The following is a 14,723-nucleotide window of genomic DNA, read 5'->3' as shown; positions in this document are numbered from 1 at the left end:
ATGTCTAGTCTAACATAGCTTTGACGCCTGTCCTCACCAATATATTTGTAGTTATTAGAATTGTTTGCATGTTAATTAGAGATGTGGTTTGTTTAGTTACGTAGTTCAGATAAGATGAGTTGATATATTTTGTTAAAATTTAAATAAAATAATAATATAATATTATTTTTATTTTAAAATTTTAAAAATATTAAATTATTTATTATATTTTATATAAAAGTTTAAAAAAAATTATAATGATTATATAAGATAAAATAGTTTGATTTGTATAAAATCAAATTAATCAATTAAAAATTTTTTTATAAAAATAAATTTATAAATTAATATAATTTTATATAAAAATAATTTTACAATCTAATAAAACATTTATCATGTAAGTTTATAATTTTACTTTTGTTATTAAAACATTTTAAAGTAAAGTAGATTCATTTGATTTGGTGATTGTCAATTCTCATGGTTAAAAATAGTTAATAATGGTACAAAAAGTCCACTCTTCTTTATATTTCAAATCAATTTACGATTTGATCCTTTGACCCACAATGGGTCAATAAAAAGTTAGGTATCTGGATACGAGTATTTGGATAAGCTCTTTGATTGAAGATTCGGATCAAATTATAATCTTTTTATTTTTAAGTTAATTAGAATATCATTTTTAATTTAAAGTTTCGAAGTTAAAAATTGGGGTGATACTTGTATGATATGGGGCGGGGCGGGGTGGGGGTGTACCCTTCACCACATTCCGCCCTGCCCTAGCTTAGGCTAATATTACCCATGTTCATTTGATTTAAAAATTATTTTTGAGTCTAAAAAAAATATCCAAATTATAACATAATTAAACTTGTAAATTAAGATTTATAAATACAAAAAAAAAATGAAAAACTAATAATATAGTTTTTAAACTCTTTAGAGTTGTATTTTAGATTGTCTTAATCTTATAAGATAACTTTTATATAAAAAGTCAAGTCAATATATAATCATACTTAAACAATACGAGACTTAAAAATAATTTGAATACAACTTCAAATTTTTAACAAATTGTATATATTTATATAAAGTAAATTTTGTAAACTTGAATTTATTTAAGAAAATTGCTATAGACATAAATAAATTATATAAAATAAACTCAAATACTAATGTAGTTTTATATAATTCGTTAGATATATTTTATAATAAAAATAATTTTTTAATATAACGTATCATATTAATTTATAAATTTATTTATATATAATTTTTTTATAATTAAAATATTTTCCTTTATTTAAGTGAGAGATACGTTGATGGTTGGGCTGGGGGTAATGCGGTTGGTCAAAGAAAGCAGTTAACGTGAGCAAAAGAAAAGTAATGGGTCCCATCATCATTCTTACTCTCTATATACATGCATCCACCAACATATAGTAAAGCAGACATTACACATCATGTACATATTAACAAAAATTACAAAGACATCGTAATTCAGATTTTGCATCTTTAAAGCTCTGAAACGCAATGCTCGTGGAAAAGGAAAGCTTTTGGAATATTGGAATTTAATCATGAATAGTAATATTTACCGTTTTAAAGTGTATAAAATTCTGTTTATTTGTAAACTCTATTTTTTTTTAAAAGAAATAGATGATGCTTTTATAATTTACGACTGTGTAAACTCTATTTTTATATTAATAAAAAATAAAAAATCTAAAACATCCAAATCAAGTGGCAGGAAGTAAGAGAAGCAAGAAAGAAATATATACAAGCACGAGTAGTAATCAAACACACGGACCTAATTACTTCTCCCTCTCTTAATTCTGTTTCTCAAATTCAATTTCGCTAGTGTCTGTTTGTCCGTCTGTCTTTATTTCTTATTGCCATCAATGCAAAAACGATTCAAACCTACACGTTTTCCTCAAATCAAACTTGAGTTTCGAAAGCGTAACAGATGCATACAGACAATGGGTGGTCAAAGTAGCCATCCCCACGCACTTTAATATTTGCACATATTTTTCAACAAAATTAAGTATTTTTTATATAAATAAATATAAAAATTTTATGTATAGTCATTTTTATGTATTCTATTAAGATTAATTATATTATTTTTTTAAAAATAAAATAATTATTTTTACTAACCATATTAATAAAAATTATAAAAATTAAATAAATAAGATAGATTGATATATATTATCGGTAAAGAGTAATGATATACTTATCATTCTTTTATCATCACTTTATTATTTATAGTGTATTTGTTTTTTCTTTATTTTCTTTTAAATATTTTTTTAATATATTTAATTATTAAGAAAAAATTTAAAAAGTATATAACTTTATTGATAACTATTTTTAAAAACATTAAAAAAAAGAATAAAAAAGAAGTAGAATAGCGATAACGCTATCATTATTCAGAGGTAAATATGTGTTTTCTGTTATTTTCATAGTTTTGACACGTTGTTCCGGTCTGGGCCCAGGTGGCCATGGGGGCCCCACAAACTTCCGACTATCTGGTTCCCTTGTATGTATATAAATAGATTGATAAATTGAGAATTAACTACTAATGATTCGGATTCGGATTCTGATTCTGATTCACGTAGCAAACAGAGGCTCAGGCACAGACTCCGACACGGAGACGGGCATGGACTCGGAATAGGTGCCCGTTTCAAGGATATTCTCCGTTTTACCAGTTCTCCCGTTTCATTTCCGCCTTCCTCTCTGCTCTTTTCCTTACATTTCTTGCCTTTTGATTCCTCTCTCTCTCTCTCTCTCTCTCTCTCTCTGTCCCAACATGATTTCTTCTCCCTTCAATTCAATAGTTCCTCTCTCCTTCTCTTCTTCTTCTTCTTCTTCTGGCTCCGTGATGTTACCAAATCTCTATGACTACCCCAGGCCCAAGCGCACCAATTTTACATCCAGAAACCTCGCGTTCATGCCTTTGAAATGCATTCACAAGTACCGTTTCGATTCCTCATCGGAATCGGACGCTCGATTCCCTAGTTTCTCTGCTTCTTGCTTAACGGCAACGGACGCCAGGTTAACTTCCTCCGATCTCGTCGCCGATAGGCTCCGCCGCGTCGTAGCCGAGTTCAGGTCTCTCCCGGAGCCAATCGACCGCGTCAAGCGGCTCTTGCACTACGCGGCGCTCCTTCCCCCCTTAGGCGATTCGGCTCGAGCGCCGGAGAATCGAGTCACGGGGTGCACCACCCAGGTGTGGTTGGAGGCCGAGTTGGACGAGCTTGGGCGGGTGAGATTCAGAGCCGACAGCGACTCGGAGATATCGAAGGGATTCTGCTCGTGCCTCATTTACATGCTGGACGGCGCGGACCCCGAGGAGGTGGTGAAGGTGAAGTCGGAGGATCTGGCGGACATGAACGTGGGTTTGCACGGAAAATCCCATTCCAGGGTGAACACGTGGCACAATGTTCTTATTGCTATGCAGAAGAGGACGATTGCTTTGCTCGCTGGCTCCGAATGAGTTACCCATTTTTGGAGCACCCCTCTCCTATGTTGCCATAGTCGTTGATCTTAGCGCCAAAGGGAGTTTTTAGAATGTAAATTTAGATGTTTTTTTCCTTTTTTTTTTTCTGTATAAATTTAGATGTTTTAGTGTTCCGTATATGATACGAAATAGAGAAGATAAAACTCCATATAGTCGATTCCTGAGATTCACGCTGTAACAGCGAGCAAGGTTCTTGTTCCGGATAATCTGTTAAAAAAATAAGTATATAGTCAATGAACTAAAGGAAAAGAAACTGCTAGGTGTTTTCAAAATATTTTTTCATATTCAGTTAGTCAAGAGTTTGAAGTACATTTTGTTAGGACTTCCATTTTGTTAGTTTATTAGGTAATAAAAATTTCTTTAACTTGCAAAAAAGTCTTCTTGGCATAACCCATGCTAACCCCACTTTATGAGAGAAGCATTTCACAGAGCTCTTGGCAACCTCACAATGAAGTATCAAGCGGATGCTTCCTTAGGTTGTTCGTGATTCGGATGTTCGGATCTTCCTGTCTAGGTAAAGGCTCTTTTAATAGCGCCTTACTCCAAATGTTTTTCCAAGGAAAGGGAATGCTCTCCTGTATGGTGAGGACCTGATGTACGTACAATGAATTTCTCTTTCTTTGAGAGGCTTCAAAGAATCTCATCTGAGCCTTCATCACTTAATCCTATAGAGTTCAATAAACTATATCAAGTCTGTGAGGGCGCCAACCTCCCAGTAATGAGTTTTCATGAGGAGATTGACATTCTACTATGGAGAGCCACCAAAGACTTCCAATAAATCAGCCACTGAAATCTCCTGCCCACCAGTTAACCAGGTGAATTTTTATTCTTCACCTATCCCACCCCTTTCGAATTGTGCATCCTCTTCCAACAAGTCAACCTTTACTCAATTTTTTCAATCACACCATCCCAAGTAGAATTAGCCTTAGAAGGCTCCTGAAGGAAGATCGAGATATTTCATAGGTAGGGAGTATAGCTGGTATTTCCAGATACTAATCAAACTTCCCATAGTATGAACCAAACTTCCTACATTAGGAACATTATTGGTGTGTGAGCTTTCTGTAACCTTTACAATCTTGGTGCGTGAGCTTGTATTGGTCTCCTACTTTCCTTTCATTCATGAACTTTTACCATGTTCCTTCACTTCAAAGAAGACTTGGAATATGGCATATGAAACGAAACTAAACAATTTGCGACAGTGCACAATTAAATCAAATGAAGACAGCCAAGAGTCTGACAGCTCAGAGTCTGATGGAATATGACCTGGTTCTCCAAATAGAAAACTTGGACTCGGAACCCCTCAACCCCCTTACATAAAAAAATAAAAATAAATCAAATGAAGACACATATAATGAGATCATTAATTGCCAGGATATGGCTTCCTTACTAAGCACACCCATCTTTTAAATGTTACAAAAATGTCTTAAAGATTCGAATAGACTCCTCTGCTACGAACCCTTTACCTTATGCTCTACCTGTATCTTTGTGGTGGCGGTATATATGCAGGCTGGTGTGTTCAGGATGTCAATTGAACAGTTTATTTGCACGCTAGCTGGCAGATACTGCAGCAGACCCTGCGTACATGTGTATTCTTGAGGCAGCTGCAGTTGCATCTCCTTCTGCGCGTGTTATATTATGTAAACACTTTGTAGGAGGAAAAAGCATGTGCCCCAGAGCTTGTACCTATAATTAATCATGTTGTTCAACAATTTTTCAGGTAGAATCTATTACTCTCTTTCCTTTCTGCTCTGTTAAATTATTCAGTATCTTCATATGTTTAAATGGTGATATGCTTTCTGGTTCCTTAATGTGCCAGGGATATGCTCAATTTCCAAATAAAAACTTACGTTTTAAGGACCTGAATCCTAGATGCTACAAAAAAGCCAAGTTGTTTCAGCAAATGTCTACGCTCTTATGGAAAATGAAGATATTGCTGAGAACATCCAGTTACTGCAGAGGCTCTATAGGGCATAGAGTCATTGTTGCCTCGCCTGCATTATCAACATTTAATTCTTTAGCTGCTTTAATGGAGCTAAGAAAAACTTCTTTTTTTATTTTTATTTTTATTACGAGTCCATTTTGATAATGCTATATGGATTTAAGTGCCTCATCATGGATTAATTTACTTATTTTAGGCAAGTGGGCTTACGGGATTTATATTTGTTTTGTTTACTTTCTAGATGGGACATAAGTTCAATTTTCCTCTTCCCTTTTAGCAACCGTCAATCTTTGTCGCATGCCGCCCACTCCATGTCAACGTTGTTTCTCACCATCAGCCCACCACCAAAAGGCATTTTGAGGTAGTAGATGTATAAGTTATTTTACAAAAATGTCATTCATTTAAAATATGGTTGTGTAGAAAATTGTGAAAATAAGTTGGGTATATTATTATTAAATAAAAACAATGATTTCTAACGGTATGACCGTTTGTGAATTTATGAGAGGTATTGTATAAAGTCTGTAATATATATATGGTGTGAAAAAAAGGAGTTGATTAAACTAAAAGATTATGTGTGATGAAAGAAGATGAGAGAGACAAGATAATGAGAGAACTTTCGTGAGAGCCCGTGCGAATGTTTGAAGGAACTCTCCGTGCAGTAGCTGCATGACCACGTTGAGTAAAACATTTTGATATTATATCTTAGTTTTTGATAATCTTTTAAAGACAGGTGAGTGGGTATGTATTACAACCTCAAGTCGAGATAGAACATTATCTCGACGGAATTTCTTTGGTCACTTAGGAGCATGTAATGATGGAGTGATGTCTTCTAGGTTGATGCTGGGCATCAAAGACTCGGATGAGACGATAAACTCTTATACCATAGTCATAGCCTCTTTGCTGGCGAAGGCTAGAGAATGTTGTGGTAAAGGACGTGTATGGGAAGCCAAGCATTGCTTGTAACAAAGTCTTAAGCATTGCTTATAATAAAGTCTTACGCCGAGTCGTTACATGTGAGAAAGAGAGCTAGGTGTATACAAGGTCATCATAGGGGAGGCTATGATGCATAGATACAATGTTCTGTTTTTTTTTTTTTGGATTTCTTCAAGTTAGTTAGGAATAGTGTTTGCTTGGTTTCCTCGTCGTGTTAAATTTAAAAGTGTGCATGAAGTTATTCAATCCTATTGCTCGAGGCGTGGCATACCCCAAATTAAATATTGATTACTCAAATCTTTTTTCACAATAAGTAAGTTTCTTTGACCTGATTTTCTCTATTTTTCTCTTCTTGTACACTCATTGTTATCACATATATTTTGTCTTGTCAGTTTCTTATTTTAGATTTCTTAAAATCTTACCATGATAGTCCTGTTATAATTGCATTCACGAAAATTATAAGACTTTAATATAGATTTAGATTACGATGGTTATGGATTGGAGGATCCATCCCAATTGCCAGAGTGAGAGATGGAGGCCTATCCCCACTTGAAAACAAAGTTTTTGTAAATAAATTAATATATAATATTGTAAGAGATATTGGTGAACTTATTAGGAGTGCTACTCACACCACTCCGGACGGGGCTATCCTGGTTTGGGAGGGGAGGGGGGGATTTCAAAACCAATTTGAAAAAAAAAAGAAAAAGAAAAAGAAAAAAAACTCTAGCAGAGAGAAAGAGAGATGTTGCGACAGGGAGGAGTTTCAGTTTTTAAACAAAATCTAATAAGAAACGACATCATTTTGAATAGAACTCCAAAAACCGATGTCATTTTATTAAAAAAATTATATTTCTATATATATATATATATATATTGGCTAGGCCGGACGGACATGGTAAACCCACCGTCCAACCTCAGAACTTATGATGGGATGTCATAGCTATGGTTAAATTTCGAGACTTGGTGACTTATGAATATTCAGATTATTAATTTGGTGAGCGCAATGATATCTTTGGTGCTAAGTTTGTAGCTTAAATTCATGCTGCACCTAATACCTTTCTGTTGCATGTCTTTTATATGCGCGTGCCGGACACAAAAGCGCACACATAAGCATCACAAAGGCTAGGGGTGTGACCCGCGTGAAGCACATTTCCAATTCTTGACCAAATCACAAGCGGGGGTTAAGGGTGTAACAATTTTATTTGTAATAAAACTTTCCAACTTGTGCCAAAACATATAAAACTATAAAGGGTAAATAGTGTGAACCTCTATTCATCCTGTGGCAAGCTCTGATGTTATGAAGAAATTCATGAACTTAACTCATCTCTTAAAACTGGTTCAATAAGAGAGATTTGCTTTAACCTTATAAACATACCTAAGACCTTATTTACAGATAATATGAGATTTATTCATCAACAAGTAAGTAAGAAGAATATAATATATACAATGAAATTAATTATTTTTTTGATGAGTTAGTTACATAATCCATATCAAATAAATCACTTAATTTTAATTATACTAATTTAATTATTTTTTGTATTAGTTTTTTTGTCAATAAAGAAAAAAGAGGAAAAAAAAGTTCATGGACCGAATCCGAGCAATAGCTAACGGTTTGGTCCGGTTTGAAAAAATGATGGATTGAAATTTTTGAATTATGGCCTTCTTTTGATCGATTACACTCATAGTTAGAGGTTAGATCTATGTTACTCCACCACCAATAATCAACACGTGTCCACCCATTGCATTAGCGGTGGCCTCCACATGTTGACTTTGGCATCATGGTTTGAAGACATCTTTCAACTAGATTTGAGATTTTGACGGTCCGGATTAGATAAACCGACCGGACCAGCCACTTTTGGACCGGGGTCCGGTTCAGTTTTCAAGAGACGAAGGGTTTCGGTCGGGTCCCCGTTCAGGGTTTTTTCACCTCAGACCAGACCAGATCGGACCGAATAGAAATTAAAAAAAATATTTATATATATTATTTATATAATAATTGTATATAATTAATTATATATGGTATAAAAAATATTAATAGTCTAATATAGACTATAGTTATACTTATACTAATATATAGTTATACTAAATCACTATAACTAATACTTCAACAATAGCTATAGTGACCTATACTAATAGTCTACTATTAATACTAATATACTATTATATAATTTATATAGTTATACTAATCATAATAAGTTAATAATTAAATCACTAGAAATATAACTATATATATTTAGTATGAATGTATTATTATATTCTTTAATATATAACTATAATATGTAGTACTGGTATATATTAATATATTATAAGAGTTATAGTATAAATATAATATATAAATTATAATATACTAAATCACCATAACAATATAACTAATACTAATATATAGTTATACTAATAGTCTACTATTATATAGTTATACTAATCACTATAATTAAAACTAATATATAGCTATACAATATACTTATATAGTTGTACTAATATTATTAGTCTATTATATAGTCTAAGACTCTCAATTCTGGACCGCTACTACAACCCGTTTTCTAGAGAGAGAGGCTCTAACTTCTCTCTAGAACTCAAAACAGAAAAGCCAACTCGAGGGAGGTGGGAGCCTCGGCTCCTCCCTCCCTCCCACCTTCCTTGTTTTTTCCTTGTTCTTTACTGGTTTTTCTCCAGTTTTTATTTTGTTTTTGTTTTGGTTTAGGCGCTTGAGAATAAGGACTTCGATGGTTGCAGTTATGGAGGCTCAAGGGACCTGTTTGCATGGCTGGTGCACTGTGGCTCACGTCCACTTCTCCAAAGGCTTTTTTTAAAGAAAACTCTATTGCTGTGCCGCCGAAATGGTGGCTGGGTGGCAGCGTTGATGGAGCTGGAGACCCTCGAAGTGAGTGGCGTGGTCCACCTATGATGCTCTGTTTCCGCTTAGGAAAACAGAGGTTGCTGGGCTGCCGTCGAGAGTGTTTTTTACGGTTGAAAACGCTTCTCACTACCGGTGGTGGCAGCGTTTTAGCGCTAGAGGTTCTCGGCTACAGTCGAGGGTGATGTTTTACGGTTGAAAACGCTTATTGCTGTCGGTGGTGGCAGCGTTTCAGAGCTAGAGTTTTCTCGGCGTGCAGGGGTGGGCTTGCGACTCAACCTTAGGTGGTGGATTCAGTTCGCTTGTGGTGGGCGACGGTATGCAGAGAAACGGGATGGAGCTCGGGCGTAGGCAGCAGCAAACAGAAGAAAAAAGGAAAAAGAGGAAGGGGGCGGCGAGATTGAAAGAGATGAAACCCTAAGGGGCCGGGTCTTCCCACTTGCAAATAGCTGAACCTTGTTTGGGCCGGGCCCAAGTTGTCCTTTTGTCAGTCCATGTTTTTTAGGTTTTTGTTTTTTTCATGTATTTTCGTTTATCTAGTCTGTTTTAGGTAATTTTAAAAATCATAGTCTCTAGGGCCTAGGGTCCGTAGAGTTTTGTACTCCACTCCTTGGGAGGGGGAGTTGTGTGGGCTGTCTTAGACGGTGGTCTAAGACAGAGGTTTGTCTCTCAGACTGTTTAGTCTGGAGGGCTGTCTCTTAGACGACTTAGTCTGGAGGAATTGGGCAAGACCATGTCAACTACAAAGAAATTTGTGGGTTGGGGGGCGAGTAAATGTTATAATTTGGCTTGTATTTTTCAAGTCAGAAGTTGTAATTGTCTGTTATATGAATGAATGAAACACTGTTTCACTGTCAAAAAAAAAAAAAAAAGACTCTCAATTCTAATATAGGCTATATAGTTATAACTAATACTGATATTTATATTAATACTAATAATGTAGAATATAGTTATATTAACTAACTGATTCAACATAACTAATATTACTAATATAATATAGCCAAATTGAATTACTAATAATCTAATACTAATACAATTAAATAGCTATACTAATCATAAATTCATAATAATTAAATCATTATAAGTCTATAACTATATATATTTAGCATCAATGTATTACTATATTCTTTAAGGTATAACTATTAACTATAATATATAGTACTAGTATAACCGATAAAAAAAAAATATAGTACTAGTATATATATTAATGTATTAACATATTATAAAAGTTATGGTATAAATTATAATATATTATATATTTGTAAATTTATAATAGTATTAGTATAGTTAGCTTAATATGTAATATGTTAATATTAAATCACTATAACTACATAGAGTATTAGTAATTAGAGTATTACTATTATTACTATTATTTAATATAGTATTACATATAGTTATTAGTTATAGTATTAGTACTAGTATAGTTATTAGTACTAATAGACTAATAGTATCAGCGTATTACTAATATATATAATAGTATACTATATGTATATATATATATTAAATTTATCACAATATAATTACATAAGTATTAAACAAAATGTCATTGGATAAAAAAATAAAAAAATTAAAAATTAAAAATAAAAAAATTAAAAATTAAAAAAAAAAAAAGTCAACAGTGGACCGAATGGACTGACCGGACCGGACCGGTCCTGAGGGAGTTCGGTCCAGTCCACAAAACCTCCTCAAACCGGACCGAACCGAACTCATCCAGTTTCAACCGGTTTTGGAGATATGATCTCCTTTGAGATTGGTTCTCTAACCCTCGTATTTTTTTGTTCTTAACTTTTTTTTTCTATTTTTTTCCTCTTTTCTCTTCTTAGAGCAGTCTCATCAGAATATGCAAATTTAAAATTAAAGTCACCTTTTACCTATTAGACATCAAAACCGCTTGCATCAGATTATGTCAACACAAATTTTGTAGCTAAAAAATGGAAAGAAAATATCAAATTTGATTGCAACTGTACAATCATCAAATCCTTATTTTATTAATTTCTCCATCTCTCTTCTCTCGCATAGATATATCCTAGTAGCTTTAATTCTGTCTTGCACCAGACCCAGTAGTTTTAATTCATGAACTAAATTAATTAAATAATTAAAAAATTAAAATTTAAATTCCTGATAAAATTAAATAAATTAAAAATATTCAAATTAAATATTTTTTTAGGTTAATATTATTTTATTACTATATAATGAATAAATGAATAATCCAATGTAGAGCTTTGATGTGAATGGAATAGTCAAAATTAAATTTATCTCATATTATTTTATTATTATATAATAATAAAACTATTCTAATATGGATATTTATGTGAATAGTCAATATTTAAATTTATTTTACATTCATCAAAACTGTCATTGAGATATGCATAATCCAATAACAATACTCTTATAAGATGCTAGATTTATTGATGTCACATGTTAGCAATAAAAAATGACACATGACCGTTCGTTTATTTTTTACTGGGAATTGACGAAGGTACTTAATTCATCAACCGTCGCGTAAGATATTTTTTATGACAGTTTGTGCATGATGTTTGATTAGATGTTCAACTTCAAATTTTGTGTGATGGAAGGTTTCTGTCGCTAAAGCAGCATTCGAACATAACTAAATTACGTTCGAATATACTATATTTCAAACGTATAAGGTTAGTACGTTCAAACGTAAACTATTACAAGAAAATCAATTTTTGGTGGCAGAAAAAAGTCAAATTTCTGTCACAAAATATTCTTATTGATTAAAAAAGCCCACGACCATCACAAGAACACCTTTTATACTTTTAAGGTTCGGACGTGAACATATTAATATTTAACTATGATATTATATATGAAAAAGTAATTGTATTCATACATATAAACAACTCAAATAAGAAAATGAAAAAAATACATGCAAGTCAATTGTTTAAACACAAAAAACAAGTACAAAGTAATAAAAATTGTTCTTTAACTAGGTAGGTGGGACTTCTAAACATTCTCTCTAGCATGTTTCCTAATTTTATTTGGTGTATTGCTTCTTGCAATGCACCCAATTAGTGTTAGCTCCTCTACGTTGAACCTGAAACGATAGCAAATATGTTGGACATGTCAACACCTTGCCATTACATAGGGTTACAAAACTTAGCCTATATGATTCCAGAGTCCTACAAAACTCATCTTTGCTTGGATTAGTTAGGGTATGAACCTGCGCATAGAGTGAGAACTAAAGTAAAAGGAGTCAACAATTAATGTGTAGGAAATGTAAATATGTCACTCACCTCCTTTATGATATTAATCACTGAAAATTTAGGACCAAAAAATCCAGCCTTGCACCTCCAAACATCCAAGAGACAATCAAGAAAAGGATTTTTAGACCCTTTCTTTGCAGCATCCTTCTTGAGAAACTGTGTGCTAACAAGAATTCAGTGAACTCTCCACCCCAAATTCAAGTTAGAAACTACAACAAAGTACAAAACCTGGCATGAGCATCCAGGACTTTGTTTACTTGTTGTTGAGCAGTGGGCTTGAGCCCTTCAAATGTCATCTGACATCACACTAATCACAAGAGTATCAGTAGAAGGCATCACATAGGGCGTCAACATGTTTATCCACAAGCTAGGTTTAAGAAACTTGTCCGATCCTTGTAAAATACAAGAAGTATATTGCATTAAGCCGAACATAACTATCTAAAGCATTGAAATGTTTCAGAATTATGATCCTCTTACAAACTTCTTTCCCCTAAAATTGAAATTTCTATCATTATAATTTCCATGATATGGTTCAAGTTAAGGTGTTCTGTAGTCTTAAGGTTTATCATATGAAGTACAACATCTATAAGTAACCGAGCAACCAACTCAAACTACTCCTAGAAGGATCGGTGCATACCATTGAGCTTCCCTCCTTTCATTTATAAAGACCTCAAGAATCCAAGGCAGGGAAAGTTTCATAGAAGAATCAATCATTAATCCAGTTGGTTCTACATGACCATTAAATACGCGACACAAGTTATTTATTGTAGCGGTATCAACATATTCAAACTTAAATCTTTTTGACTAAAGTAGCATACATCGTTAAGCCATAAGTCGATACATCCCAAGACCCTCTTCCATCCAAATCTTCTAGTTGAAAGCTTGTTTTGCCTTATATGCTACCTCTTTAACATTTTTTATATATGAATAGGACTCTCCACATAGGCTTGTCAAAAAGAATCTTTCTCATGTCTTCAATAACCTATATGTTCCATGTCCAACATTTCTCTCTGCTATTAAATACTTTGATGACAGCTTGAGCATCTCCTTCAGAAATAACACTTGAGAAACTAAGTTCAACACACAACTCTATAGCCCTTCTCACAGCTATTGTTTTAGCCATGCTGTGTTGAAAAAAAGAGTCTATTTTTGCACAGATAATCACTAATATAGCCCCCTCTAAATCCCCTACAATAGCACCAATCCCAACTCTCTTTGCCTTAGTCTCCACCGTGGCATCCCAATTTACCTTCACCACACGTTCTCCTGGGTTATGCCATCTACTGAAACTCCTCGTAGTTCCTGATGTAGGAAACTGATCTTGCAACCTGGTTGGAGCTTGTTTAAACTCCTCTAATCCTTTTGCAGTAGCTAAGATCAACTGTTGAGGGCCTTCAAATTTGTTCTTCAAAACAAAAGCATTTCCCCTATGCCAAATTCTTTTCATAATGGCCACCACCAACTCTGTCTCTTCATAATGTAGCTTCATAGTAATATTTTTTCAAAGCTCAAAGAAGTCAATAATTGACCTGATCACTTTTGCACTGGGTTGCTTTCTTCTGACCACACATCGCTTACTGCTTGGAAGCTCCATAAAGAGTGACATACTCATTCCTCCTCCAGAGTACATATGGGACACAAAGGAGACTCTAATACCTGCCTTTTAAGCAAAATTTTCCTAGTTGGCAAGATGTAATGACATGTTTTCCATAGAAAGAGCTTAGCACTCTCCGAAACTTGTAAACCCCATATCTATTGCCAACTAGAATCAATTTCAGACTACCTTGATGATTCACCCCTCATAAGCCCATTTTTGGAATGCTCCAAGTGATACGCACTTTTAACAAGAAAAAATCTGGAAGCCAAGTATGCTTCTCTAGGACCTAATGAGACATTCCCTGTGGTAATATCTTCTAAACTTGACCATATGTAAGAAAGTAAATTATTGAATATACTATAGGATGGAGCATTGCTGACATCAAGGGTATCAGTCCTCTAGTTTGCACTCACAGAATTTATTTAGAGGAAGATGCCAAATCATCTAGGGAGATGCAATGTAGGTTAAACCCTACAATGAAGAAGGTAGTTAGGACTGAAGTGCTAAAATTTTTAGATGTGGTGTCATATACCCCATTACCAATAGTGAATGGGTAAGACCTACACAAGTTGTGCCTAGAAATCTTAATTGTAGTTAAGAATGAGAATAATAAGTTGATCCCAACTTGTGTTGTCACGAGTTGGCGCATGTGTATTGACTATAGGAGATTGAATGTTGTCACTAAGAAAGACAACTTCCCTTTGCCTTTCTTGGAT

At 33.8% G+C, this 14,723-nt stretch overlaps 1 protein-coding gene across 1 annotated transcript; it reads left to right on the top strand.

Moving 5' to 3' along the window:
- Positions 1–2,507: 2,507 nt before the first annotated feature.
- Positions 2,508–6,642, top strand: LOC122308978 (sufE-like protein 2, chloroplastic). Its single transcript, XM_043122273.1, has 3 exons — positions 2,508–3,512; positions 4,967–5,177; positions 5,277–6,642. The coding sequence occupies exon 1, from the start codon at positions 2,750–2,752 to the stop codon at positions 3,434–3,436; it is 687 nt and encodes a 228-aa protein (XP_042978207.1). The 5' UTR covers positions 2,508–2,749; the 3' UTR covers positions 3,437–3,512; positions 4,967–5,177; positions 5,277–6,642.
- The last annotated feature ends 8,081 nt before the right edge of the window (positions 6,643–14,723 follow it).

This window comes from Carya illinoinensis, chromosome 5 (genome assembly GCF_018687715.1).
Source record: "Carya illinoinensis cultivar Pawnee chromosome 5, C.illinoinensisPawnee_v1, whole genome shotgun sequence".
Classification (NCBI taxonomy): domain Eukaryota; kingdom Viridiplantae; phylum Streptophyta; class Magnoliopsida; order Fagales; family Juglandaceae; genus Carya; species Carya illinoinensis.
Note: the sequence above shows the minus strand (reverse complement) of the source record. Positions and strands in the feature narration are given on the sequence as shown.